The sequence below is a fragment of the Carassius carassius genome, chromosome 1 (assembly GCF_963082965.1).
Source record: "Carassius carassius chromosome 1, fCarCar2.1, whole genome shotgun sequence".
Classification (NCBI taxonomy): Eukaryota; Metazoa; Chordata; class Actinopteri; order Cypriniformes; family Cyprinidae; genus Carassius; species Carassius carassius.
Window position 1 is genome coordinate 3773951 of NC_081755.1, and position 26663 is coordinate 3800613.

General features: G+C 43.0%; 1 protein-coding gene across 1 annotated transcript in view; it reads right to left on the reverse strand.

The window, feature by feature from the left end:
• Positions 1 to 26663, reverse strand: part of LOC132139809 (uncharacterized) — a 45656-nt gene that overhangs the window by 14540 nt on the left and 4453 nt on the right. The window contains exons 2-5 of the mRNA XM_059548424.1: positions 9540 to 9639; positions 9298 to 9451; positions 8928 to 9088; positions 8544 to 8750 (exon numbers count right to left, since the gene is read on the reverse strand). Of these exons, the coding sequence (XP_059404407.1) occupies positions 8544 to 8750; positions 8928 to 9088; positions 9298 to 9451; positions 9540 to 9597 (580 nt within the window). The 5' untranslated portion in view covers positions 9598 to 9639. The remainder of the gene's footprint in view (positions 1 to 8543; positions 8751 to 8927; positions 9089 to 9297; positions 9452 to 9539; positions 9640 to 26663) is intronic.

Consider the following 26663-nt stretch of genomic DNA (forward strand, 5'->3'; position numbering starts at 1 on the left):
CACGATTAGATGATAAGAGCAGATAATTTGTAACTCTAAGGAGAGCAGTCTCAGTACTATAATACGGTCTAAATCATGACTGGAAATCCTCACATAGACCGTTTTTCTCTAAAAAGGAATATAATTGTGAGGATACCACCTTTTCTAGTATCTTGGACAGAAAAGGGAGATTCGAGATTGGTCTATAATTAACTAGTTCTTTGGGGTCAAGTTGTGGTTTTTCGATGAGAGGTTTAATAACAACCAGTTTGAAGTTTTTGGGGACATATCCTAATGACAATGATGAATTAATAATAGTCAGAAGAGGATCTATGACTTCTGGAAGCACCTCTTTAAGGAGCTTAGATGGTATAGGGTCTAACATACATGTTGTTGGTTTAGATGATTTAACAAGTTTATACAATTCAGAAGAAACTCATTGGGATGGAATCAATGATGAGAACAACCAGGGGTGTGGATTCGCATGACAATGTGTCCGTCTGCTTGGAAAAATATAACCTGCCATGAAGAAAGCTGACAAGTGTCACAAAAGATGGATCATTAAATCTAACCAGTACAAAACACTTGACTGCTAAAAGGTTAGAAGACAAAATAAAAGAAGAAACTCCAAACTCAGAAGAACTGATATTTCTTAACTGCATCATACACCACCTTGTGTAAAAATGTGTTGAAGCTAAAAAAAAGTCAAAGTTGTTGTGAAACAGTTGCTTAACGAAATGGAGGCAGAGCACCAAATCTCTTGTACCATTCAATGTCAAAAAGGTCTCGACAATGTGTTTTACTGTGTATGGGAACTAAAAGTTGAGATAGCAACATTCCTCGATACAACTGGCAAAACTGATGACTTTCCCGAATTACAAGACACAGACTGGCTGAACGACCTCGCATTCGGCGTTGATATACTGAGGCATCTGAACTATCTCAATTTCAGACTTCAGGGAAAGGACGTTGTCATGCATGAACTATACAGCAATGTGAAAGCTTTCTAGGCCAAACTTGTACTGTTCTCCAAACAGATATCCAGCCGAGATTTCACTTATTTTCCCACAGTGACCAGATTAAGCACACCAATAACACAGTCCCGTATTAAACAGCACTTTGCTCGACCTGCATGCAGATTTTTCCCATCGCTTCACAGACTTTGAGAAAATTGAGACTGAGCTTGAACTTATTGCATGCCCCCTAACTTTTGACAGTGGGAAAGACACACAGCTGGAACTCATCGACATCCAGTGTGACAGTACTTTGAAGGAGAAGTTTCAGACAGCATCAGTTAACCAGTTTTTTGCCTCACTGGATGAAAAACAATTCCCAAACATTAAAAAGCATGCCCAAAGAATGATTATTTTATTTGGATCTCAGTCATCAACTACAACAAATCCCACCACAGATCAAATTTAACAAATTGCCACTTGTCAGCTATCCTGAGGATCTCTACATCAAAGATCACTCCAGACTTTGACACCCTTGCAAGGAGAGCAGACCAGGCTCATTGTTCACATTAACATACTCATAACCATGACATGGAAAAACAAAGACTAGGGTTCTCCTTCAGTTTTTATCATACATAGTTTAATGATGAGTGATATGTACATAATAACCAGTGCTAATAAGACTGTTGTAAATTTGACTCAATAATAAATATTAAATAAGATTTTATGTTTAATGTGTTAATATGTTAAATGTTTCTGTCAGATATTATATGTTCCATGTAGGGCTGGATGAATTGAAAATTAATCGAAACCGAAATTCAGAACCTCTAACCAACGTAATTTTCCCATGTCAGTTATTTCGTTTTTTTTTCATCCTGTTAATACTTCCCACTTAAAAACATACTAGCGCGCGTGTAGCCACGTGACTCTGCCCCATCCAGTCAACACGCAGGTGAACGCCGAGTCAACACAGAGATGGCGTGAGCAGTGAGCCTACGGTTACGTGTATTAGGTTTATGTGTATTAGCCTACGGTTTGCCAGTTTAGACATTCAAACGAATATATGATTGGATGTGTATTATTATATCGAGCTATAGTGCTTGCGCAGCTGCATTGTGGCATGAACACAGAAACTAGTTGTCAGCGCTGTCCTGTGATTTATTACTAAAGTAGCTTAGAAACTCAAAAGTTATTATAGCATATATTTTTCAACTTTTGAAGGAACTATTTACAACCCACAGCTTTACAATTTAATAGAGAAATGGTATAACTAATTCACACACGCAAACACTCTCATTATGTACTGGTACTGTGCTAATTTATCTTTATCTGATTTACAAAAAGCAGAAATCTTTTAGAAATGTTACCAACATAGATAAAATAACTGCTGAAATTGAGCTATGTCATGTCAGATCATTCTTTCAAAAGGAAAAAATATCCCATCGTTAATAGTCAAGCAAATTTACAGTACAAACGTTGTAAGTGAATTATGAGGGCAAAACAATCAAACAAACAAAACAATCATTCATTAATCGTAATCGAGGTCAAATGTTTATTTAATCGAAGTTTTGATTTTAGGTCATAATCAGCCAGCCCTAGTTCCATGCATACTGCCACTGTAATTAAAAGTTCCTTTATTAAGGATATGGCATGTGGCCCTTCACTTGGTTTGCCAAACTTGATGTAGCCCTCTGGTCTAAAAAGTTTGTCCACATATGTTCTAGAGGCACAAAAGTCTGAAGATGTGCATTTAGGTAAAAGGGTGACGTCAGTGGTAGTTTTTAAGGCAAACATTAATGGGTTTAGTTTTATGCGAACAGTTATTGGTAGCCAGTGCTCATTGTGTCACGGTTCAGGGTGCTTCATCGGCTTCCCCTTTGTCTGTGTCCTGTCATTTTCTGCAGCTCTTGACCTGGGCAATCAGCGCTGATACATCGGCGCTGGTATGTGCAGATCACGAGCTGATTGCCCTCACCTAGGATCACCGAGCGGTGCCATCATCTCACTCACAGTCTGTGTCTTCACTGTGGGGGGGCGGGGCATGTGGCGGCCTCGTGTCCTGTGAGGAGGCGTCGTTTTTCGCCCAAGGAGGGGCATACGATAAGCGTCACTAATACATTGCTGCCCTCTGGTGGTCGTTCCGTCCTCCAGGCTTCATTACAATTTAATAAAACTCTTCACCAGCTGTCAGCTTTGATTGATTCTGGAGCAGAGGTTGATTTTAATGGACATTGAGCTGGCTGCAGGATTAGGTGTTCCATCAGTTCTGCTGGCCGAGCCCATTTCAGCCAGGACTCTGTGCAGCACCCATCTCACCAGAATTACCCACTTCACCAGGTTTATAACTCTGACCCTCTCGGGTAATCATTCTGAGGAGATTTGTTTTCTCCTCGTTCATTCTCCCTCTGCTCCATTAGTGTTAGGACACACATGGTTAGTCAAACATAACCCGCACATTGACTGGACTCTTAATTCTGTTCTGGCATGGAGCTCCTTTGGTTTATCTCAATGTTTAGGTCCTGCGTTTTCCCTGTTATGTCTTGTTCTGTGTTACAGGAGGAGCCGGTGAGCCTGGCGAATGTACCGGAGGCTTACCATGACTTGAGAGCGGTTTTTAGTAAGTCTCGAGCTTCATATCTTCCTCCCCACAACCGTACGACTGTGCGATAGATCTGTTGCCTGGCACTTCTCCACCTAGGGGGCACCTTTACTCTCTTTCCGGGCCTGAGAGGGAGGCCATGGAGAAGTACATCAATGATTCTCAGGCAGCTGGCATCATTCTTTGTGGGGAAGAAAGATGGATCGCTCCATCCCTGTATAGATTATCTGGGGTTGAATGACATCACGGTCGAGAAGGAAGTCGTGGCCTAATGGTTAGAGACTCGGACTCACAATCAAAAGGTTGTGAGTTTGAGTCTCGGGTCTGCAGGAATTGTAGGTGGGGGGAGTGCATGTACAGTTCTCTCTCCACCTTCAATACCATGACTTAAGTGCCCTTGAGCAAGGCACAGAATCCCCAACTGCTCCCCGGGTGCTGCAGCATAAATGGCTGCCCACTGCTCCGGGTGTGTGTTCACAGTGTGTGTGTTCACTGCTGTGTGTGTGTGCACTTCGGATGGGTTAAAAGCAGAGCACGAATTCCGAGTATGGGTCACCATACTTGGCTGTAGGTCACGTCACTCACTTAAGAATTGTTATCCTTTGCCGTTGATGTCATCGGCCTTCAAGCTCTTGCAGGGGGCGACCATCTTTACGAAGTTGGACCATCGCAATGCTTATTACCTAGTTCGGATTAGGGTGGGGGATGAATGGAAAACCACCTTTAACACCCCATTGGGGCACTTTGAGTATTTGGTCATGCCCTTTGGACTTTCTAACTCCCCGGCGGTCTTCCAGGCACTCGTTAATGACGTGCTTAGAGACATGGTTGACCGTATGTATTTGTTTATTTCGACGACATCCTGATCTTCTCCTAGAACGAGCGTGACCATGTCCAACACGTCAGACGAGTGCTCCAGCGGTTGCTTGAGAATCGTTCATTCGCCACGGTGGAGAAGTGCGAGTTTCACGCACGGTTGGTTCCGTTCCTGGGATTTATTCTTTTACCCGAAGGAATCCGAATGGATCCTGCTAAGGTAAAAGCAGTTGCTGATTGGCCCACCCCAGATAGTCGTAGAAGGATCCAGCTATTTCTGGGGTTTGCCAATTATGACAGGCGACTCATTCGGAATTTTAGCCAGGTCACCTCCCCTCTGACGGATCTCACCTCCATTCGAAGATGTTTCTGTTGGTCACCACAGGCTCAGGCTGCATTCTCTAATTTAAAGAGTTGCTTTGTTTTTCGGCTACCATTCTTGTTACTCCCAATCCATCTCGTCAGCAGGGGCAATTTTGTCTCAGAGGTCACCTTCGGACGACAAAGTACATCCCTGTGCATTTTTTTCTCATCGTTTAACCCCCTCGGAACGGAATTATGACATTGGGAATAGGGAGTTACTGGCTGTTAAGTTGACGCTGGAGGAGTGGCGTCGCTGGTTAGAGGGCGCGGAGGTCCCTTTTTTCATAAGAACTTAGAATACATCCGCACCGCTAAACGACTGAATTCCCGACAGGCTCGCTGGGCACTATTCTTCGGTCAGTTCAATTTTAACATCTTCTATCGTCCGGGGTCCAAGAATGGTAAGCCTGACGCACTTTCGTGGATCTTTGAGGCTGAACCAAGATCCATCCTTCCGGTGACCATTCTGCCCCCCGATCGGGTAGTAGCGATGGTCACCTGGGGGATGGAGTCCAGAGTCCGCTCAGCTCTGCGCAACGTCACAGTTCCCTCGGGTTGCCCTGAGAGACTGTTGTTCGTGCCAGAATCGGTCTGAACTAACGTCCTACAGTGGGGTCACTCGTCCGTAATAGCTTGCCGGCCAGGAGCAACTCGTACCTGTAGTTTAATCAAGCAGCGCTTCTGGTAGCCTTCCATGGCGTGAGACGCTCGTCAGTTCGTGTCGGCATGTCCTGTTTGTGCTGCGGGTAAGGGCTCCAATCGACCCCCAGCAGGGTTACTCCAGTCGCTGCCTGTCCCTTCGAGACCCTGGTCACACATAGCTATAGACTTTGTCACAGGCCTACCTCCATCTAGCGGCAACACAGTAGTCCTTACTGTGGTGGACAGGTTCTCGAAGGCCGCACATTTTATTCCCCTCCCCAAATTGCCCTCAGCGAGGGAGACAGCAACTATTGTCCTGGATCACGTTTTCCGTATTCATGGCCTCCCAGTGAACGTGGTTTCTGACAGGGGTCCCCAATTTGTGTCTAAGTTTTGGGCAGAGTTCTGTCGACAGCTGTGGGCGACTGCGAGTCTTTCCTCCAGGTATCACCCACAGACAAACTGTCAGGCTGAGTGTGTTAACCAGGATCTGGAGAGAGTCTTGCATTGTGTAGTGTCCGCAGAACCGTCATCTTGGAGTTCCAGATTAACTATGGTGGAGTATGCTCATAACTCCCTCCTGGTCTCATCTACGGGTTTGTCTCCCTTCCAGTGCTGTTTAGGCTACCAGCCACCCTTATTCCCCTCCCAAGTATGACGGCTCCTTAATGTGAGACGGAGGGGTAGAGGTTATCAATACCTGGTAGACTGGGAGGGCTATGGTCCGAAGGAGAAATGCTGGATTCCTGCTCGTGACATTCTGGATCGCGCTCTCATTGACCAATTCAATCGGCATCATGGTGAGTCCGCCGGGGGGTACTGTCACGTTTAGGGTGCTTCATCGGCTTCCCAGTTGTCTGTGTCCTGTCATTTTCTGCAGCTCGTGACCTGGGCAATCAGTGCTGATACATCGGCACTGGTGTGTGCAGATCACGAGCTGATTGCCCTCACCTGTCGCTTGTTCCCGTTCTCCCTTATATTCCCTGCTGTGTCTGTCCCTTGTTGTCAGTAGATTTCGTGTTTTCATTGTGACTGTGCTGTGTTTTCCTCTGTTGTTCTCAGGATGTCTAGACAAGGAGTCTTTCGTTGGCCGTGTGCCCGAGATCCTCTATCCCGTATTTCCTCGTCCCGTTGGGCATTGCACCAGAGGTGGTCTCCACAGCCTGTGTCCGCATGTGACTGTACGGATGGCTCTGGGGTTTCACCAGTTTTTGGCTCGTGTGTGTGTCTTCACACGTTGGATTATTTTTGGATTTTCTGTTACCAAATAAACTGTCGCACTTATCCTCTGCTTTTGAGTCCTCTCTCTTCATGCACCCTAACACATTGATTAAGAGAAGTGTTATGTAATAAATGATTCAAATCTGAATAAAAACAAAATCAATTGAAGACATTATGTAAGTTTTAATCAGTGTTTTATCAAGGTACATTTTTTTAGGTTTGAACAATATTTTGAAATTGTGATAATATGCAATATGATTGTGAAGTTGGGTGTGATAAGATGTGACAGAACCCTCATGTTTCTCTAAGTAAACATGCATTATATGGCTATTAGAGATGCACCAGTTGACCGGTTATCAATCAGAACCGGCTGGTTTTTGCTTTATATCGGCTAATCTCTAAACTTGCAAACAAACTGCATTACAGTCATTTTCCAAAATGTAATGTTTCTTGAAATATTACAAAGTCTATGAACACAACATTAACAAAGGCCAGAGATGCTGAAAAGATTAATGCATGATGCTGCACAAAATATTGGAAGAATATCAAAATATTGAATTGGGGTGGAGGTTTCATTTTAATGTATCTTTGAGGGGAACTATCTTCAGAAAGTTTATTTGGCATTTTTTATTAATCTTGTCTCTGTATAATGCATATATAAAGGAAGTAAATGTTGTGTTGCTGCCGTTCCAGACTCTCCCTTAGGTTGCCATCAATACAATCAGCTGTGCCATTATTTATAAAATTAACTTGTCCTTTTGATTCTTAAGTAGTTTTAATATCAGTTACTTTAATACTAAGTATTTTTCTAATGAGCAATTTTAACTTTTACTTTAGTAAAAGTACAGATACCTTTATGGAAATTGAAGTGTGACAGTTTACTTTATACTATGATTACTTTATAGGATACTTAATATTACACTGGGCACAGGAGATTTCGTGCTAGATGGGACCATTGGGGACAAGAAAATATCCTCTTCAAGTTGCTGAAATGATGAAGGGGACAGTTTTCAACCGGCACACAACAACTTGCAAAATCCACATCACCAACAATTGTAACACAGTTCAGTGACTGATGCACTTTAGATAGAGACCCAATATGCCAGTTGACAGAACATTGACTGTGAATGACAGAAAGATAAAGTATAGGTTACTGTTGTTACCCTCATTCCCTGATGGAGGGAATGGATACATTATTTTCCTCCGGCCACATCTTTGAACTACCCCAGCTGAATGGTCTCAGCTCCTGAGCATAAACATGAATGAGTAAAGAATGCCCACCAGCTTATATACCCATATGCCCAAGGAAGTGGCTCAGGAATCAAATTCCACTCACCAATTTCAATGCCCATTTTTGTAAAATTCAGATTTGACTAGGCTCCCAAGTGAGACCCCATATATCAGTCGACATAATGTCTTTGTTCGCTCTATCAGGGAAAGGGGGTGTAATGACTGCGCTGAGGCAGTGTGAGAATCCATTAGCAGAAGTTTATTGAAGGGACTTGCAGTAATCAATAACATAAGTTTAGGAAAGGGGTCAGTAGTAAGATAGCAGTCCAATCCGATAAACACAGGGATAGTCCAATCCGATAAACACAGGGATACTCCAAAAGGCAAAGGTGAGTAGACAAACAAGAGGTCAAAGCATAAACATCTGTCAGATCAGGCAGTCAAGAAAAAATGCCAAATCCAGGAACCAGTAGTCAACAAACAGGCAGAGTCATAAACAGAACAGGCAAACAGAGAACTTTGAGAAATGCTTGATAAGGCAGATGAACTGGCAATACTTTGCATGGTCTGAGAGGCTAGGCCTGCTAATAAGTGCTACAAACAGGAAATGAGTACAGAAGCAGAGGAGGTTGGGCCGTGTCAGTATTCAGACGATGGGCTCCCTCTGCTGGTGGGATGTTACAGGGGGTTATGATAGTATCCAAGACGTTTTACATACAGTACATATTTGTGAAGACTACCTTGTTTTATGGCTTGACAAGCGAAGTGCAGGGCAACAAGGGATGAGGAGCAGGCACAGTCAATGGACAATGAGGGGCCAGTGAAGTTGAATATGTAAGAGATGCGGTTGGCAGCTATGCTCATAGCGACACCAGTGGCTATGGTGTGGTCGATGTTTTTTGGATTGGTCCTTATACTAGCCAGCTCAAAGTCCCTGTTCATTAGGCCTGAAAAATCAAGTAAACAATAGCACAGCATATTAACCACAGATTGCCCCTAGGGTATTTACCATCCAATTACAAATGTACATATACAGAAATCCACTGAGATTAAAAACTGAACACACACATACATTTTCTCCCAGACAATAACAGTAATAATATATCAATTATTTAAAATGTTACCCAAAAATACTCCTGTTCTCGTTCCACTGGCCTTCTCCATTGGTATTCCAGCATCCTCAAGAGCCCTGTAGGTGCACTGCAGCAACAGTTTGTGCTGAGGGTCCATATTGTTCGATTCAGCATCAGTGATTCCGAAGAACTTGTTGTCAAACTCATTCAGTCTACACAGAAGAAAAGTAAACGATGGGCTTATTGTATTTGGAGAGTGAACTGATGCAAACAGAGGCCAAACAGATGGCCTTTAATGTATTAATACATTCGGACCATTTATTTTACAAACATATGTGAACACTAAGGAGCATAATGATTAAAAAAAGAGAGTACAACCGCTTTGATTTCTTTTATAAAGGTAAATGAAATGAAGACTGACCCATTAATAAGTGCTGCCTTTGCTGTGTATGTCTTTCCTGCTTTACTCTCATTTGGATCATACCACTGAGAGAGATTAAACCTGTCATTTGGTATTTGAACCGCACAGTTTTCTCCATGAAGGAGGACTCTCCAGAAGTTTTCAAGACCCTCGCCTAAAACAGATGAGAACACATACAATTCATATATATCCAAATCATGACATGAAGGAATAATGAAATAGAGTAAATTCTTTACAATTACCTCCAGGAAAATTGCATCCAATCCCAACAACAGCAATTTCTGCATCATCATCCATCATATTTCCCACACCATGTGTGCAAATACAGTTGATTTTTACAATCTATAGACAAAAATAAATACTGAGGTACTGAGGAAATCATATTGAAAAGAAACAAAGCTACACACTTAAATTGACTATTTCCAAGGATCTGCACTCTCTCTCTGAGAAAAATGATGCTTGCTGTAAGAATTTTATGCAAAATAACTGAAGGCTTTTATTTGTCATATTGGTTTTGGTTCAAATATATGTTGTCCTATTTTATTTTGTAACAGAATGTTCTGATTGGTTGTTTTTGGTTTCCTGATCCCACCCTGCTCTCTCTCCCACTTTCATTCAAGAGCAAACAATGGAAGATACATTTCAAATCAACTTTGTTGCTGAAATAAATACAGCGATGCAGGCAATAATTGTCATGTTAGAAATACACGTATACCTAACTTGCATAACTCACATAAAATCCATAATGTTTGTAAAAGTATTTGAAAGTGAAAAAAGTGAAAGTGACATGACATTCAGCCAAGTATGGTGACCCATACTCAGAATTCGTGCTCTGCATTTAACCCATCCGAAGTGCACACACACAGAGCAGTGAACACACACACACACACACACACACACACACACTGTGAACACACACCCGGAGCAGTGGGCAGCCATTTATGCTGCGGCGCCCGGGGAGCAGTTGGGGGTTCGATGCCTTGCTCAAGGGCACCTAAGTCGTGGTATTGAAGGTGGAGAGGGCACTGTACATGCACTCCCCCCACCCACAATTCCTGCCGGCCCGAGACTCGAACTCACAACCCTTCGATTGAGAGTACAACTCTCTAACCATTAGGCCACGACTTCCCCCCTTTATCAAAAGGTGTGATGAAGGTATGGCATGGCCATGAGATTTCATGCTAGAAAGGAGTTTATTGTCAGTGCAGTAAATGCCCTCACTGTGCCATATGACTGAATTTACACTGAAGTGGAACTTTTTTCCTAGATAAAGGGTGAGCTATAGTAATGTGCAGTCTCTACCATGGTAATGGCTCTATATACTGTATCACATGGCATAATGTAATGTAAAATGATGTATTTGATGCCATCTGTCTTCCTTCTTCTGATACATCTTTGATCAAATCCCTGATCAGTTACTCTCCCTTGTGTCCTGCTGGATGTTGATGTGTTGCCAAGTCCGCAGGAATTGGGGTACTTTAACAGTTACCGCGGGTTGTTTTTCATGTCTGCAGGTTATAGGGACCACAATAATGTGATATTTAACCCCTGGAATGCTAATTTTACCAGGGGAACCCTGCCAAAAAAAAAGTGTATTAGACCCCCAGAAGTTTTTACAGGGTACCTCCTCAAAACACGATTTTTTTTACATTTTACATTTTTACATTCGTTTTACAAATGAGGGTGTCCTCAACAGTTTTTGGTGATTTGTCAGGTTTTGCTCACTTCTGGGTACCAATTAGTCCCCAAAATATGGTTAAGTAGGTAGACACACAAACTTTCTATAGCCTTTTATTACTTTTATACTGATCAAACAATATTTTCTACCCCCTAACCCAAACCTAAACCTAATCTTTAAAGAAAACCTAATTGCATTGTTTCACTTTCAAATCAACATCATTTAGTATTTTTTATATTTTTTTTTTTCTATTGTAGGGACCAGAGGCCTATTTCTATTGTAGGGACCACAACATTTTGGGGACATTTGTTCCCCACAATGTACCATAAACAATAACACACACACACACACACACACACACACACACACACACACGATCAACCACCTGAGAGACACACACACACACACACACACACACACACACACACACACAGATATTCATTATGGTAATTTTCCATCAGAGTAATGGATTTTATACTGTTTTATACTGTACAAACTCTATATTCTATCCACTACATCAGTGATTCTCAAACCTATACCCCCAGCCCTGCACATTTTGTATGTCTTCCTCATCTATCACACCTGATTCCACTCATCAAATCATTAGTGGAGACTGCAAGACCTGAAGTGGATGTGTGTCAGATATAGGGACATACAAGATGGCCAATGGCCATGCAGTTTCACTGCGTGATTGTAAAGGCTTCAGTCATCAGAGAAAACGGAGTGTTTCCCACTGCATCTAGTGAAACAGTACGAGTGTAGTATCGAAAGGGACCTGAGGTGACATTAGTAACCTTTTTTTCAAAAGAAAAAAAGTCTTTCCCGAACATCTTTATTGACATCTTTCTGGGAACACACACTTACAAAATAGTGGTTATCATCTAGGAAAAATCACTTACAGTGTAAAAATAATTATGTTTGGTTATCCTTAAATTGCAAACGAGTACTTTGGAAACTGTACCTATTGAAGCTATATCTATAGATGCACCAAATGTTTAAACGATTAAACATTAAGATGAGTTATATAAAAAAATAGATAAATGAAAAAACTGAATGAAAAGGCATGCCAATGAAACGTTTGATAGTAAGAGCTTTAATAAAGTTAGTGTGAATGAAATGTTTGTATAGATTAAACACTTTTTTTGTTTAGTGAAAAGGATGCTTTTTGATTCTGATAAAGGCTTTTAGCAAAAAATGCACAGAACAAGAACAACACCCAGAAAACTGATGCTTTGACTCTGAGTACCGGCAACATGTCAGAAGTGCCGGTATGCACAAAGAAGTAAAGACGCTAAAGACTAAAATATAGACGTGTCTGTACTGCATAACTAGTCTGTACCTGCCCACTTCAAGCACTGAATCTCACTCATCTTAATGACTAATCAGTTAATCAAGAAGGTGGAGCTTTATATATATATAATCATTTTTTGCAATATCCTGTTAAGCAAGCTATTGTGAATGCAAAATCTGTGAGATTTTTTTAAAAACAAGTGTTGAGATAAATTCCGCTGGAGCGGGTGGACACAAACATTGCGGGTGCGGGCGGGCCTGGAACACATACATTCATACATGCGGGCGGGCCCAGACATACATTCATCGGGAGCAGGCGGGTGCGGGTTTAAGAAAACAGTACCGCACAGGGCTCTGGTGTGTTCTTCTTCTGCTCTGGAAGTCTATGGCAACCCATAGGACTGCTTGCAGAAAAGTTATGAAATGTGGTACACACATGGAGAACAGCATCAACATTAAACATACCTACTTTGGAATGTCTAATTCAAACCTGCTAGCTCCACTAACAGCTCAAATTTGCATGGATAATAACATTTGACTATAAACATTTCCCCCCCCTCTGATTCCTTCACTTATTCGAATGCATACTAGAATTTCTACAGGTCAAGAATTTTTGCCATATTTAATTATTTGAAAAACCTACTTTTATAACTTGTCCTAGATGGTTTATCAGATTTTTACCGAAATTGGCTCAGATCATCTTCAGTCCATGCTGGCAAAAAGTTATCAAAAGCTTTGTAAAAAACCTTACCATTCTCAAATAATGTGCAAACAAATTTTACAAAGAGCATGCCACAATGTATGTGAGGCTATATGTCCATAAAGCTTCAGCATATTCAAACCAAACTTGGTGTGTGATATAAAATTCATGACCCAAGGATTCCTGCATAGTTTTGGGACAGTGCCACCTAGTGGTCAGGAGATAATACAAATGGCTGTTTTTGTCTTTTTATAAATATTATCCAGTTTTCCCATTTTGGATTTTGTAGTAAAAAAGCTGTATTTTATGTATTGGCCGATCATTAAAAAAATGATTTATGGGTTATCAGCACTATGCCCTGAAGGAGTCTGAGAAGTTTCCAGTCAGAGACTGTACATTTGCGAGATGGACGTATGTGCATCTTGTCATTTTGCAATCACATATGGCATTAGAGTTTACATATGGTCCTGTTGTGTCTAATATGAATAGACCCAAGCAGTTCACAGATATTGCCAGATAATCACTTTTCCTCTAACATACTTTTAACAGACTTGAATTGTTTGTGATTCTGGCTGTCATCCTTTCTTGTATTGTCTTGAGCCTTCACATTGCCAATTATAAGCTATATTGTAAGTAGCCTGGATAGCCCACAGTCATTATGCTACATCAGTATATCCTCTACTCAATGTAAAATGCTTTGCAGTACATTTTGTCATTTTAGAATGTATAGTTCTACTTCTGTAGTTATTTTGGTGAAAGTAACTCAAAAGTAATACAGGAGTCATGTAACACATTACAATTCTGAGACAGTAATATTGTAAGGTAAGGAATTACTCTTAAGTGAAAGTAACAAGTAATCTATAATGTATTACAGTTTGGAAGTAACTTGCACAACACTGGAGCACAGTCTCAACATTAACATTGCAAGTTTGAAGTCTCTAACTCAATCCCTCTAGTGCCACCAACAGCTAAAATTTTCACTCATGTTTATGATACTAACTTTGAACCATGGAGATAAGACGCAAAAAATGTCCCTTTGATTCCATGGCTCATGCCGAGTCAAATGCATACCAAAATCTAAAATTGTATGTGCCAAGATTTTTCAAAATTTGATTATTAAAAAAATATACAGGTGCATCTAAATAAATTAGAATGTAGTGGAAAAATTCATTTATTTCGGTAATTCAACTCAAATTGTGAAACTCAAGAGTTGTAAACACAAACAATACTGGACAACGCTAACTGACAGGATTCAGGTTTTTAAACACGGGATGATAAGGAGCTATGGAGACACACATGGGAACAAAGGAAATGAAACATGGGAAAAATCTGGGATGAAATTAACACAATCAGAGACCAGGAACACATGCAAAACATGGAATAGAGTCTGACAATAATGTAATATAATGTAAAATGAAATGGCGCAGAAGTTCACTTTGTTTGAACCTGATACTGAAGCAGTCAGGTGGTTTTCAGGCAAATGAAGCTTTGAATGTCATAGATCACATGCTTTCTCAAAATGATTCAAGCTCCTATGCAGTGATTTAATGTTAAATGTGTTTTTTTAATACAAGCTTCAAAGCTTTGATGTTGAATTTAACATTAACACTACTGTTTGCTACAGCCTGGACTATTGCTTGTGTTTACAGATTACCCCTTTTATCAAAAATTGTTCACCGATCGATGACCCACGCCTATCCTAAGATTACTGGCTTGCCTCATTCATGTCTGTTTGTTGTTATTTGTCCCATGCCTGTTCCCGACCATGCTCATGAATAAAGATCTGCATTTAGATCCACACACTTCCTCTATTCTCTCTGTAACACATACAAAGGTACATTTTTCATTTGAAAAACATGAGATGCAATAGGATGGAGAGTAAAAAAAACCTTAAGATCTTAAGATATGTTTTTTCAAAGTATTAACTTATATTAATTTTACATAGCTTTTAAAACGTGGCTCTTTTGGGTAAACGGGAGTGCAACGGTGATATATGTCCCTATAGAAAATGCAATAAATATGTATTCCGTGTGAATGGCTTCATTTCAGTTTTGACGTAAACAAGATCTTCTCCTGATGTCATCATTGATGTTCTCTTTTTCCAAAATATTATTACTGAAAACCACAGCAGCGCCACGTCTAGTGGCTTTAACGGGAAAGCCTAAAAAAAAAATTTATGTGGATTTTTATTTTAAATTTGACAAATATTCGAAATTCGAACTTTTTTTGACAGCCCTTTTAGATGGTCTGTCTGATTTACACCAAAATTGGCTCAGTTTATCTTTAGAAAATGCTGGCAACAAGCTATGGTATTCAAGTTAATTAGTCAGACCTTTCAAAAATAAAATGTGAAGGAATTGGATGAAGAGCACACAAAAATGGAACCAAACTTGGTGTGTCATAACAGGGGTTTTCAAACTGTGGGTCAGAGTGGGACAACGTGGGTCGCACAAAAGTCACATGGCTGCAGATAAATTTACATTTCAATGACACACACAGAACAGTCAAGGGCTGCGTGAAATACCAACGAATTGCGATATTGCTTAGTGCGATTTTAGAATCGCAAAGACCACGATTTAAAACCTGTCTTGCGTGTTCCGAAGCATGGGCACACATGAATTGTAATAAAAGTTAGGATCTCAGAGGGATGAGAAGAAACTTGCTCACTTCAGTCCACTGTATTCTGCATGAGATTGCATAAACCGGAAAATTCAAATGTTACGAAAACTGTTTCAGGTATGTTCATCCATTTCCATCAACTGTTTAACCCCTTTGCTTGCAAGCATCGCCGACGGCCCCAGATTTTGGGCATTGGCCATTTTTAATTTTGTTAAAGATTCTGTATTTGGACTTCCGGCTGAGTATGTGAGTGAGAAGACGCACGTGAAGCGAGCTCCCGAGCATTTTTTCATCTTTCAGGCTATCTAAAGTTTTTAGCACACTTGGTGGTTTCGTTTTGTAAATCACTTATTCTTGGATTGATGCTCGGAAAGAGTTATGGCTTCTGAAAGGCAACGTAAACTTAAATCGTCAGCGACCGTGACAGAGAGTCATGGCGACAAGCTGCCGCTTGATCTGGAAAATCTCCGTGCCACCCTGATCTCCGAGCTATCATCCACCATCGCAGAACAGGTGAAAGCAGCCATTGACTCCGCTCTTGCTCCAGTTGTTGCGTCCTTTGAGAGCTTTAAATCGAGCATTGAATCACAGGGACGACACATTGACGAGCTCGATAAGCACCTGAATGATTACAGTGACCGCATTGTAGCACTGGAACAGGCGGTGCTAAAGTTGAATTCGGCTAACAAACAACTCACCGACAAAGTGGAGGACTTGGAGTCACGTTCTCGGCGTTGTAATCTCCGTGTCATCGGCATCCCAGAGCGAGCAGAAGGAAGCGACCCGGTTGCCTTTATGTCACAGTTTTTCCAGGATGTGCTCGGGTCAGAAATCTTTCCAACTCCGCCGCTGCTAGATAGAGCGCACCGTATTGGGCCCGCGCCTTCGGCTGACCGGGAGAATCAAAGGCCTAGATTAATGATCGTGCGGTTCCACTACTTTAGCGATAAAGAAAAGGCTGCTCGTCGTGGGAATTGGAACCAGCTCTTCCATCAGAGCCGTAAGGTCTTCATTTTCCCTGATTTCAACTCTAGTGTTGCTAAGAGGAGGGCGGCATTTACAGCAGTGAGGAACGGCCTGCGTGAGAAGAGCGTGCGGTTTTCTCTTAGATTCCCTGCTCGTCTGGTGATCGACCTCGGTGATGAGAAGCTTCAATTTGATTGCCCCAAAGAAGCACAGCGATGGTTTAATGAACGGTACTCAGCATCCTAGGTATCTTGTAGAGGAAAAATGCAAAGGACACCATTGTAAAAGCAATGTGCTCTTGATACAATGCTAACCGTCATCCAAGTGAATTTAGGCAATAATATCCTTTCGGGTTGCCTGAATTGAATGTTATAGATGTTAACTTAACTCCATGTTCGGGAGTGACTTCATGCGACATAGATGCAAATAGATAGGGTTCACCAGCATCGGATGTTCCTGAGTTTTGGCGTTCTGCCTCCATTATTTGGGAATGGAGAGAAGAAATTGAGTGATGTTCAGGGCAGGGTTGTTTTTTTTTTTTTTTTTTTTTGTGCTTTTTTTTGTTTTTGTTTTTTTGTTTGTTTTTTTGCATACACTACTTTTTTCTCCTCTGCTTTTGGCCTCTTCTAATTATAAATTAACCTAACTTGATGAACAGCACCAGAGGTTCAGTTAGGTTCTTGAGTTGGAATATGAAAGGACTGAATGGCCCCATTAAAAGATCCAAATTTTTGACACATTTAAAACAACAGAAACCTGACATTGTATTCCTCCAGGAAACTCATCTGCGCCTCAAGGATCAATGTAGACTCCAATCTCGCTGGATATCACACGCGTTTCATTCCAACTTTGATTCTAGGTCAAGAGGAGTTGCCATTTTGGTTAACAAGACTGTGCCGTTTTCGATTGACAATGTCATTTCCGATATGAATGGTAGATATGTAATTGTGAAAGGGAAAATTTCACAAACACCAGTAGTTTTGGTAAATGTATATGCCCCGAATTTTGACAATGCTCTCTTTGCTCAAAACTTGTTTTCTAAGATCCCAGCTCTGAACACACATTTCTTGATATTTGGGGGTGATCTAAACTGTGTGATTGATCCAGATTTGGATAAGTCAAGTACTGTTATGAGAGCTCCATCTGCTATGTCAAAGGTATTTTCTGAGTTTATGGTTCAAAATGGTTACATTGACCCATGGAGACACATTAATCCCACAGCGAGAAAATACTCATTTTATTCGTATGTCCATCAATCTTTTTCTCGTATAGATTATTTTTTTATCAACAATTCTCTAATTCCCCAGGTTGTAAACTCAGAATATCTGCCCATTGTTATTTCAGACCATGCTCCTCTAAGTCTTGACATTCTTTTATTTTCATATCGCACTTCTCGACCACCCTGGAGGCTCAATTCTTTACTCCTATCTGACTCAGCATTTTGTGAATATATTTCTAATTCAATAGATGATTTTCTCCTTACTGATCAGACCGATTCAATCTCTTATTCCTTACTCTGGGAAACTTTGAAGGCTTTTTTAAGAGGACAGATGATCTCTTACTCTGCTTATGTTAATAAAGAACGGAGGAATAGGATTAAAAAGCTATCTGACAATATTCAAGCTTTAGATGACCAATATACTCACAACCCGACTCCTGACTTACATAAGCAAAGGCTTAACTTGCAGGCAGAATTTAATCTATTATCCACAGGTGAGGCAGAGAGACTTTTATTACACACGCGTGGCAATTACTATGAGTATGGGGATAAGATCGGTCGGCTCCTGGCCCACCAGCTGCGCGGACGAGCGGCTTCTCGTTTTATTACTCAAATTGCGCAACCCGGTGGCGCATTAACCTCAGATCCTGAGGAGATCAATTCGACCTTCCAAGATTTTTACTCCTCCCTATACAAAACTGAAGCTTTGAACGATAAAGAAGAAATGGAACAATTTCTTGGGCTTGTTGACTTCCCCAAGGTTGATTCTATTTTGGCATCTGAAATTGATGGACCCATTACTTTAGAGGAAATTGTTAAGTCAATTCATTCATTGCAATCGAAGAAATCCCCTGGCCCAGACGGGCTGCCATCTGAATTTTATAAGAAATTTCATGCTAAATTGGTTCCACTTCTTTTATCTGTATTTGAGGAATCCTTAGAGCTAGGTATGTTGCCCCCATCATTGAGACAAGCATCTATAACTCTATTGCTTAAAGATGGGAAGGACCCGACATTATGTAACTCGTACAGACCTATTAGCCTGCTCAATAATGATGTTAAAATCTTAGCCAAACTTTTAGCTTCTCGTTTAGAGGCAATACTACCTAGTATTATCTCAGAGGAACAAACTGGATTTATAAAAGGACGGCATTCATTTTCTAATATCCGTACTCTTTTTAATATTTTATACTCAGGACAAAACAATAGCTCCGCTGAGGTGATCATCTCGTTAGATGCCGAAAAGGCATTTGATAGGATAGAATGGGCTTATCTGTTTAGGACATTAGAGGAGTTCGGTTTTGGGGATCGATTGATTTCATGGATACGTTTATTATATGCTGGCCCTCAAGCTTCAGTTTATACTAATAATGCCAAATCTGAATATTTTACTTTATCACGGGGTACGCGCCAGGGATGTCCCCTATCTCCAATACTTTTTGCCATAGCTATTGAACCCCTTTCAATAATGCTTAGAACACTTCCGATATTTCAGGGCATAATCCGCAAGGGAACTGAATATAAATTGGCTTTATATGCTGACGACTTGTTACTCTATGTTACCAGCCCAACTGCATCTATCCCCGGGATAATACATCTATTAGATGATTTTGGGAAATTTTCTGGGTATAAATTGAACTTACAGAAGAGTGAATGTCTACCCATAAATCAGTCTGGCCAAAAACTAAAACAGAATGACATACCCTTCCATTTGGTGAATTCTAAATTTAAGTATCTTGGTGTTAATGTTACGCTTTCTTATTCCGCCTTAAAAGCAGCAAATTTTACACCTTTGGTTTCATACATGAAGTCCGCTTTTTAAGATGGGCAACTCTCCCATTATCTCCACTAGGTAGGATAAACGCTGTCAAAATGAACATTCTGCCAAAATTTCTTTATCTCTTTCAAGCTATTCCTCTGTTTTTACCTAAATCTTTCTTCAAGAATATAGACAAACTAATCTCTTCATTTATATGGGCAGGGAAAACTCCTAGAGTTTCCAAAATTTTGCTCCAAAAAAGTCGGCTAAGTGGAGGGCTTTCCCTGCCTAACTTTATGTATTATTACTGGGCGGCGAATATTCAGAAATTAGTGTTTTGGGTACAGACCCCCTCTTTACCATGGTGCCGCTTAGAAGCTAAGTCTTGCATTTTAACATCTCTCCCTGCTATGGCATTCTATTCTCTCCCTATGTCCCTTTCACATTACACGAAAAACCCAATAGTATGCTCTTCTCTCAAAATATTCTTTCAATTTCGACGCCATTTTAAATTTACCTCAGCATCAACCATGGCTCCTATACGAAATAATCATCTCTTTCTTCCTCCCATTTCAGATTCTGTATACTCTCTTTGGGAAAAGAAAGGTCTGAAATGCTTTAAAGATCTTTTCATTAATGATATGTTTGCAAGTTTTTCTGAATTATCTTCATCCTTTAATTTGCTTCCTTCTCACCTATTTCGTTATTTTCAAATTAGGCACTGTGCCTCCTCTCTGTTTTCCGGGTTTCCCTCTCTGCCTACAAAGTCTACATGGGAAGAGGCTTTTAAACTGAATCCTCACATGGGGGGGATTATCTCAAAGATATATGCAATTATCTTGTCAAAAGATAATGCTCACAACATCAAAACTATCAGGGCTTGGGAAGAGGAACTTGAATTAGAGTTTGAAGATGACTACTGGAGTAGAGTATTAGACAACGTACGTACCACTACTTCGTGTGCTAGGCTTAGTTTTATACAATTTAAAACTATTCATGGAGCTCATCTTTCGAAGACAAAACTTTCTAAAATGTATCCCAATGTTTCAGATTTGTGTGATAAATGTAAACTTTCACCATGTAACCTTAGCCATATGTTTGTATTGTGTCCCAAGTTACAAAACTTTTGGAATTCTTTCTTTAAAATAGTTTCTGAGGTCCTGGGGGTCAAGTTAGCGGTTTGCCCTTTGATTGCAACCTTTGGAGTTCCATCTCGGCGTTAGCCTTCAAGCCGTAGACAGGCCGATGCCGTAGCTTTCGCATCTCTCCTCGCCAGGCGGAGAATACTGTTATCTTGGACCTCCCCACAACCCCCTTCTATTTCAGCTTGGCTCAAAGATTTGGTCTTTTTTTTTGAAACTTGAAAAAATTAAGTACAATATCAGAGGTAGGGGAGATTCCTTTGGCAAAAAATGGCAAAAATTTATTACATTCTTTAATGACTTACCAACCTTAGACGTGGATTGAATGGGGGTCTATATATGTGTCATCTCAATTTGGTATGTATCTTTGCCTGTATGTAGATATACATTAATGTATGCACATATGTGTGTTTTTTTTTTTTTTTTTTTTTTTTGATCTTCAGATGCCTTGTTTATCAGATTGGGGATTGCTTTGTTGGGGCTGGGTAGGGTTGTTTATGGTGGGTGGGGTGGTATAAAATGTAAAAATGCAGTTTGCAACAATAAAAATTCTATGACAAAAAAAAAAAAGATTCTGTATTTTACAAATGCATTAGTTTATCAATACGAAACTCTGTGTGCTACTCAGAAAAGCTCCACTTACTGGTCAAAATTCATGATTATATGTTTTTAAAATACTAATAGATTTTGATTAATTTTGCCTATTTTAATTTAAACTGGTCTTGATAGATTCCTTGGTTCATCCAGAGAATAAACATAATAAATGTGCCTCATTGGCCGCTTGACTGAATGTCACCGCCACCGCCATATTGGTGAAGGCAGCTCTCCATAACCCTCACATCTGGACAGAAGAAAGTATGCGATTTGTCGGCAGCTTGGGCATCTACAAACCATCGCACACTAATAAAAACAGATCTCAGGGTATTATCTTTTACAAATAAGACCAAACAGTTGTTTCTGGATGTTTTTTGGTCATTTTTAACATTATGTTGACAGCTTAATTAGCCACCCGTGTCAGACTATTAATAGCTAGCGATATCGCTAGTTATCTGTGAAAGCTGAGACTTTATAAGAAATCAAAGTTTCAATTAATTATTCATAAGTTTTAACTTATATTGTAGTTTATATAATAAACGAAATTGTGTTATGAAGCCCCGCCCCACCCCACCCACCCAGTTTCTTCAGTCAATCACAATACTATAGACTGCATTTAAAAATATTTACACAGGCTGTTTAATGCTGATCATGTACTGTATGTGTCTTTACACAAAACCTGCATATTGTAAATAGCCTAGAAATTAAAAACACAGAAACTCATTAGTGGGTTAAGCTGCAATATCATGACAAAATCATTGTTTATTATTGCCTGATGTTGTAATAATGATAATTAATTTTGATTAATAGATTTGTTTTTTGAGGGGGAGGATCTCATATTCTGGTCTGTGTTAAACATAACTATACTTTAATATTTTGTTGTACAACATAAACTGCCCACACTCACACCCCAAACATTCCTATGTATGGAAAAATAAATGACTCTTTTAAAAGTTGTGTTCTCTTACGAGAGTTCTCTCGTACTGCGTCTTAGTTAAGACGCTACGGGAAAAGTCTCTTTTCACGAAATACTGAAGCAAAAAATTATCCTTAATTTTGAATTGTTGTAAAGCGCATTTGCAGCAGCACACAGCCATAGGCGAGACGCTTCGCGCCCTTCTTGCCACTTCCCGCCAAAACGGGTGTGGCCCAACCCTATAAAAGGAGCTCGAAAAGGCTGACTCACCTGATTTTTCATCTCTTCAATGAAGCTCACGCATCGTTGGATCACGAAGGAAGCAAGCGCCGTCTGATAAGCATCTCAGCGGGACGAGCCACTTCTGAAGCCGCTGGCCTTCGCCGCCTTCCACTGCCATTCCTGCTGCGCTCTCCGGCGCCTATATCCTTTAATATTCTTGTGTGTTTTTCGCCCTGCGACACACATTCATAAAAGATGCCCTCGTGCGGCTCGTGCAGAGCCCCGCTCAGCGAAGGAGACCGTCACGTCATCTGTGTCTCCTGCCTGGGTGAGGATCATGCAGCGCTCGTGCTCGCTGACGGCGGCTGCCCTCACTGCGAGCTAATGCCGATGGTGACTCTGAGGACTCGCCTGGCATTCTTCTCTGAGCCTGCATCCTCCGCTGCGCCGCAGCGCCATAAAAAGCGCAGTTCCCAGCGATTACCGGAACCGCCTCCAGGTCTACCGAGCTCGCCGGTTCTTCCTGCTTCACCGGCCTTGCCTGCATCGCTTCCTGATGGTCAGCGCCCGCTGTCTGCTGCCGCGTCTTCCGAGGAAGTGGATCTCAGGGCCGCATCTGAGGAAGAGGACACGTGCTCTCTGCTAGCCTCAGAGGCCCGGCAGACGGGCTGATATCGAGAAGGAGCTGATGCGAGTGCTCACGCTGGCTGCGGCGAGCCTCGGCTTCGAGTGGTCTGCACCAGTGCCTCCCTTTCATTCCCGGCTGGATGGTAGCTTTCTGCCGGATGAGCGTATTTCTCCCAGCTCGAAGTCCGCCCCGTTTCTTCCTGAGCTTCATGAAGAAGTGGCGAAAGCTTGGAACTCGTTTGTCTGTTTCGCCAGCATTCTCCACACTGGATGATGCTAAAAACAGAGGCTACCAGTCACTTCCGCCGGTGGAACAGGCTATAGCAACGCACCTTTGCCTGCCCTCTGCGGCGAAAGCGGCGTTGCCATCGAAAGCCTGCCGCATGACGTCATCTCTGCTCGCACGGATCTTTTCTGCTGCTGGGCAGGCTGCGTCTGCGCTACACACCATGGCCACGCTGCAGATTTTCCAGGGCGATCTCCTCCGCAAGCTGGATGAGATGGGGCCTGAAGCTATCTGCCTCGCGGATCTGAGGAGTGCTTTGGATCTCTCCCTCCGCGCTACTAAGTCCGCTGCACAGGCCATGGGACGGGTTATGGCTTCTGCTACGGTGGCTGAGAGACATTTGTGGCTAACGCTTTTGGACATGGCAGAGTCTGAGCGCGCTGCGTTCCTCGACGCCCCGCTGACTCCTGCTGGCCTCTTCGGATCGTCTGTCAACAAGTTTGTCAAAAGATTCGTCAAGGACCAGAAAGCATCACAAGCCTTTAAGCACTTCTTACCGAAGCGCTCCAGTTCTGCAGCGAGTCGCGCTAGACCGGCCCCGCAAAGCTCTCAGTCACGCCCCCCGCCTCCAGCTGCTTCATCGCGACAGCGTCAGCAACGCAGCTAGGGACCCCGTTCTCGCTCTACCAGCCGTCGCCCCGCACCGCGGGAGTCACGGCAGAGGATTACGGTGAAGCCGGAAGCCCCGAAGTCATCCTAGCACTTCTAGGAAAGCGCCATTGAACGAGTTCTGCTGTGGCCGAGCTCTCACCCAAGCGCGCCGCTGTTGCAGTTCCAGGAATTGACTGTCTTAGCGGTTTCTGCAACGCGCAAGCCTGCACAGTTGCCCGCTTGCCTGCACACAAAAGCCGTTATCACGGCTACCCAGATATTTCCCGAAAAAGGTGTTATTTCTGGTGTTCCAGCCACGGCCGATGGTGCTGTAAAAGTAGTGACGATGCCCACTCCTCAGTGCCCATCTCCACATATAAGCACAGCCCTGCACACAGGGCTCGCGCCCATAAGATCGACTCAGGTCGGTCGCGCGCGCTACATAGTAAACGTGCCCACTCCTCAGTGCCCACAAACACTATGTCTCACACGGCGCGCGGTTTCTGTAAAAACGAAACCCGTGCACGTACGCTCTGCCCAGGCAGACAGCGAGTCGAAAGTAGTAAATGTGCACGCTTACAGCCCACAGTTACTCTCAGACATCACGAGTCCCACGGGACCCGCTCAGCCCTCCCTCAATCGGTTAAGCACCGTGGCGGGGTCGAGGAAGAGCGATCTGCCCGCTGTGATCAGCGCGCTCCCCGCCTCAAATGCCACAGGCATAACGCCCATGGTGCAGCACATCGAAGCACCGCCGTTGCCCAGTCAACAGAGCGCACTTCGCATCCAGCCCTTAGCCATTCATGCAGATGCATGGTCAGCGCTTCCAAGGGTTTCGGATTGGGTGCTAGACATTATAAAGAGAGGCTACTCGCTACAGTTTTTTCGACGCCCTCCGCCGCTCTTCAGCGCGCATCAAAACTACGGTCAAAACAGAAGTAGCACACCTACTTCGGGCCGAAATATCAAAACTGTTGAGCAAAGGGGCTGTGGAGCCTGTATCTCAAGCTCAAAGCGAGGGGGGGCTGTACAGCAGATACTTTCTAGTGCCCAAGAAAGACGGGGGTCTCAGGCCCATACTGGATCTAAGTTTACGAGGTGCATGGACTTAGCGCTCGCTCCTCTCAGACTCAGAGGCATGCGAGTGCTGAACTATTTGGACGACTGGCTGATTCTGGCTCAATCACGATCAGAGCTCGTGGAACACGGGGCCATTTTACTCGATCACCTCGAGAAACTCGGTCTCAGTGTCAACTGGACAAAGAGTTCGCTGAACCCCAGTCAGACGATACTGTTCTTGGGTATAGCTCTGGACTCACGTTCTATGACGGCCCGGCTGTCACCACAGCGCGCGTTGGGCATTCAGCGCGCAGCGAGTTCTCTCCACTGCGGCGCGACCGTCTCGCTCAGAGGTTTTCAGAAGATGCTGGGTCTCATGGCCTCAGCATCTCCAGTTCTTCGGTTGGGCCTGCTCCGCATGCGGCCCTTGCAGTTCTGGCTGAGAGCGCGGATATCTGGTCAGCTGCGTCTCAGGGTCAATCAGAGCTGCGTTACAGCCCTGAAACCCTGGACAGCGAACGACTGGTACCAATCAGGTGTAAGCCTGGGGACTTCCTCGAAAGTGAAGATGGTGTCGACGGACGCCTCCACTTCGGGATGGAGAGCGCTGCTCGAGGGCAGACCGTCCTTTGGCCTATGGTCAGAACGGGAAAAGCTCCAACATATCAACTGTCTGGAAATGCTGGCAGTGGAGAACGCGCTGACGCGTTTTTGTCCCCGAATCAAAGGCCAACACGTCTTAGTCCGTTCGGACAACATGTCTGTGGTGTCCTACATAAATCGCCAGGGCGGTCTCGGGTCCCGAAACCTGTACAGGTTGGTGGAGCGCCTCCTGGTTTGGGCTCAGCACAACTTGCGCTCGCTGAGGGCAGTTCATGTGCCTGGGCTACAGAATCTGGGTCCAGACAGGCTGTCCAGAAACAACATACCCACGGGCGAATGGTCTCTACACCCGCAAACACTCCAGCTGTTGTGGGAGAGATTTGGCAGGGGGACCTCTTCGCGTCCCACGAAAAAAACGCTCACTGCCCCGCGTTCTTTTCCAAGAACGAAAGCGCGCTGTCACGGAGATGGCCGAGCTGCCCGCTTTATGCTTTTCCCCCTGTCTCCCTCCTTCCGCAGGTGATAGAACGGGTGAGGGAAACGAGATGCTCAGTACTGCTTGTAGCACCTTTTTGGAAGAACCAACCATGGTTTCCAGATTTGATGCAGTTAGTAGACACTGCCCCGTGGCCAGTGCCGTTGAGGAGGGATCTCCTCTCGCAGGCCGGGGGCTCGATTTGGCACCCTCAACCGGAGTTGTGGTCCCTTCATGTGTGGGCGCTCAACGGTTACCCGCTGATCTCTCAGTGGGAGTGCTAAATACCATCACTCAGGCTAGAGCCCTGTCGACACGACGGCTGTATGCCTCGAAGTGGTCGGTGTTTTCCAGCTGGTGAACAGCTCGGGGATTTTCGCCCCTTAGTTGTGAGGTGACGGAGGTTCTCTCCTTCCTACAGGAGCTGTTGGATAAGGGCAGAGCCCCCTCCACGCTCAAAGTGTACGTGGCGGCTATCGCAGCGTTTTCTGAGACAGCGCTCGGTCAGTCAATAGGAAGGAACAATTTGGTTATCCGCTTCCTTAGAGGAGCTAGGAGGCTGAATCCTCCCAGACCTCCGTCAGTCCCTGTATGGGACCTCGCGACGGTTTTGGAGGCCA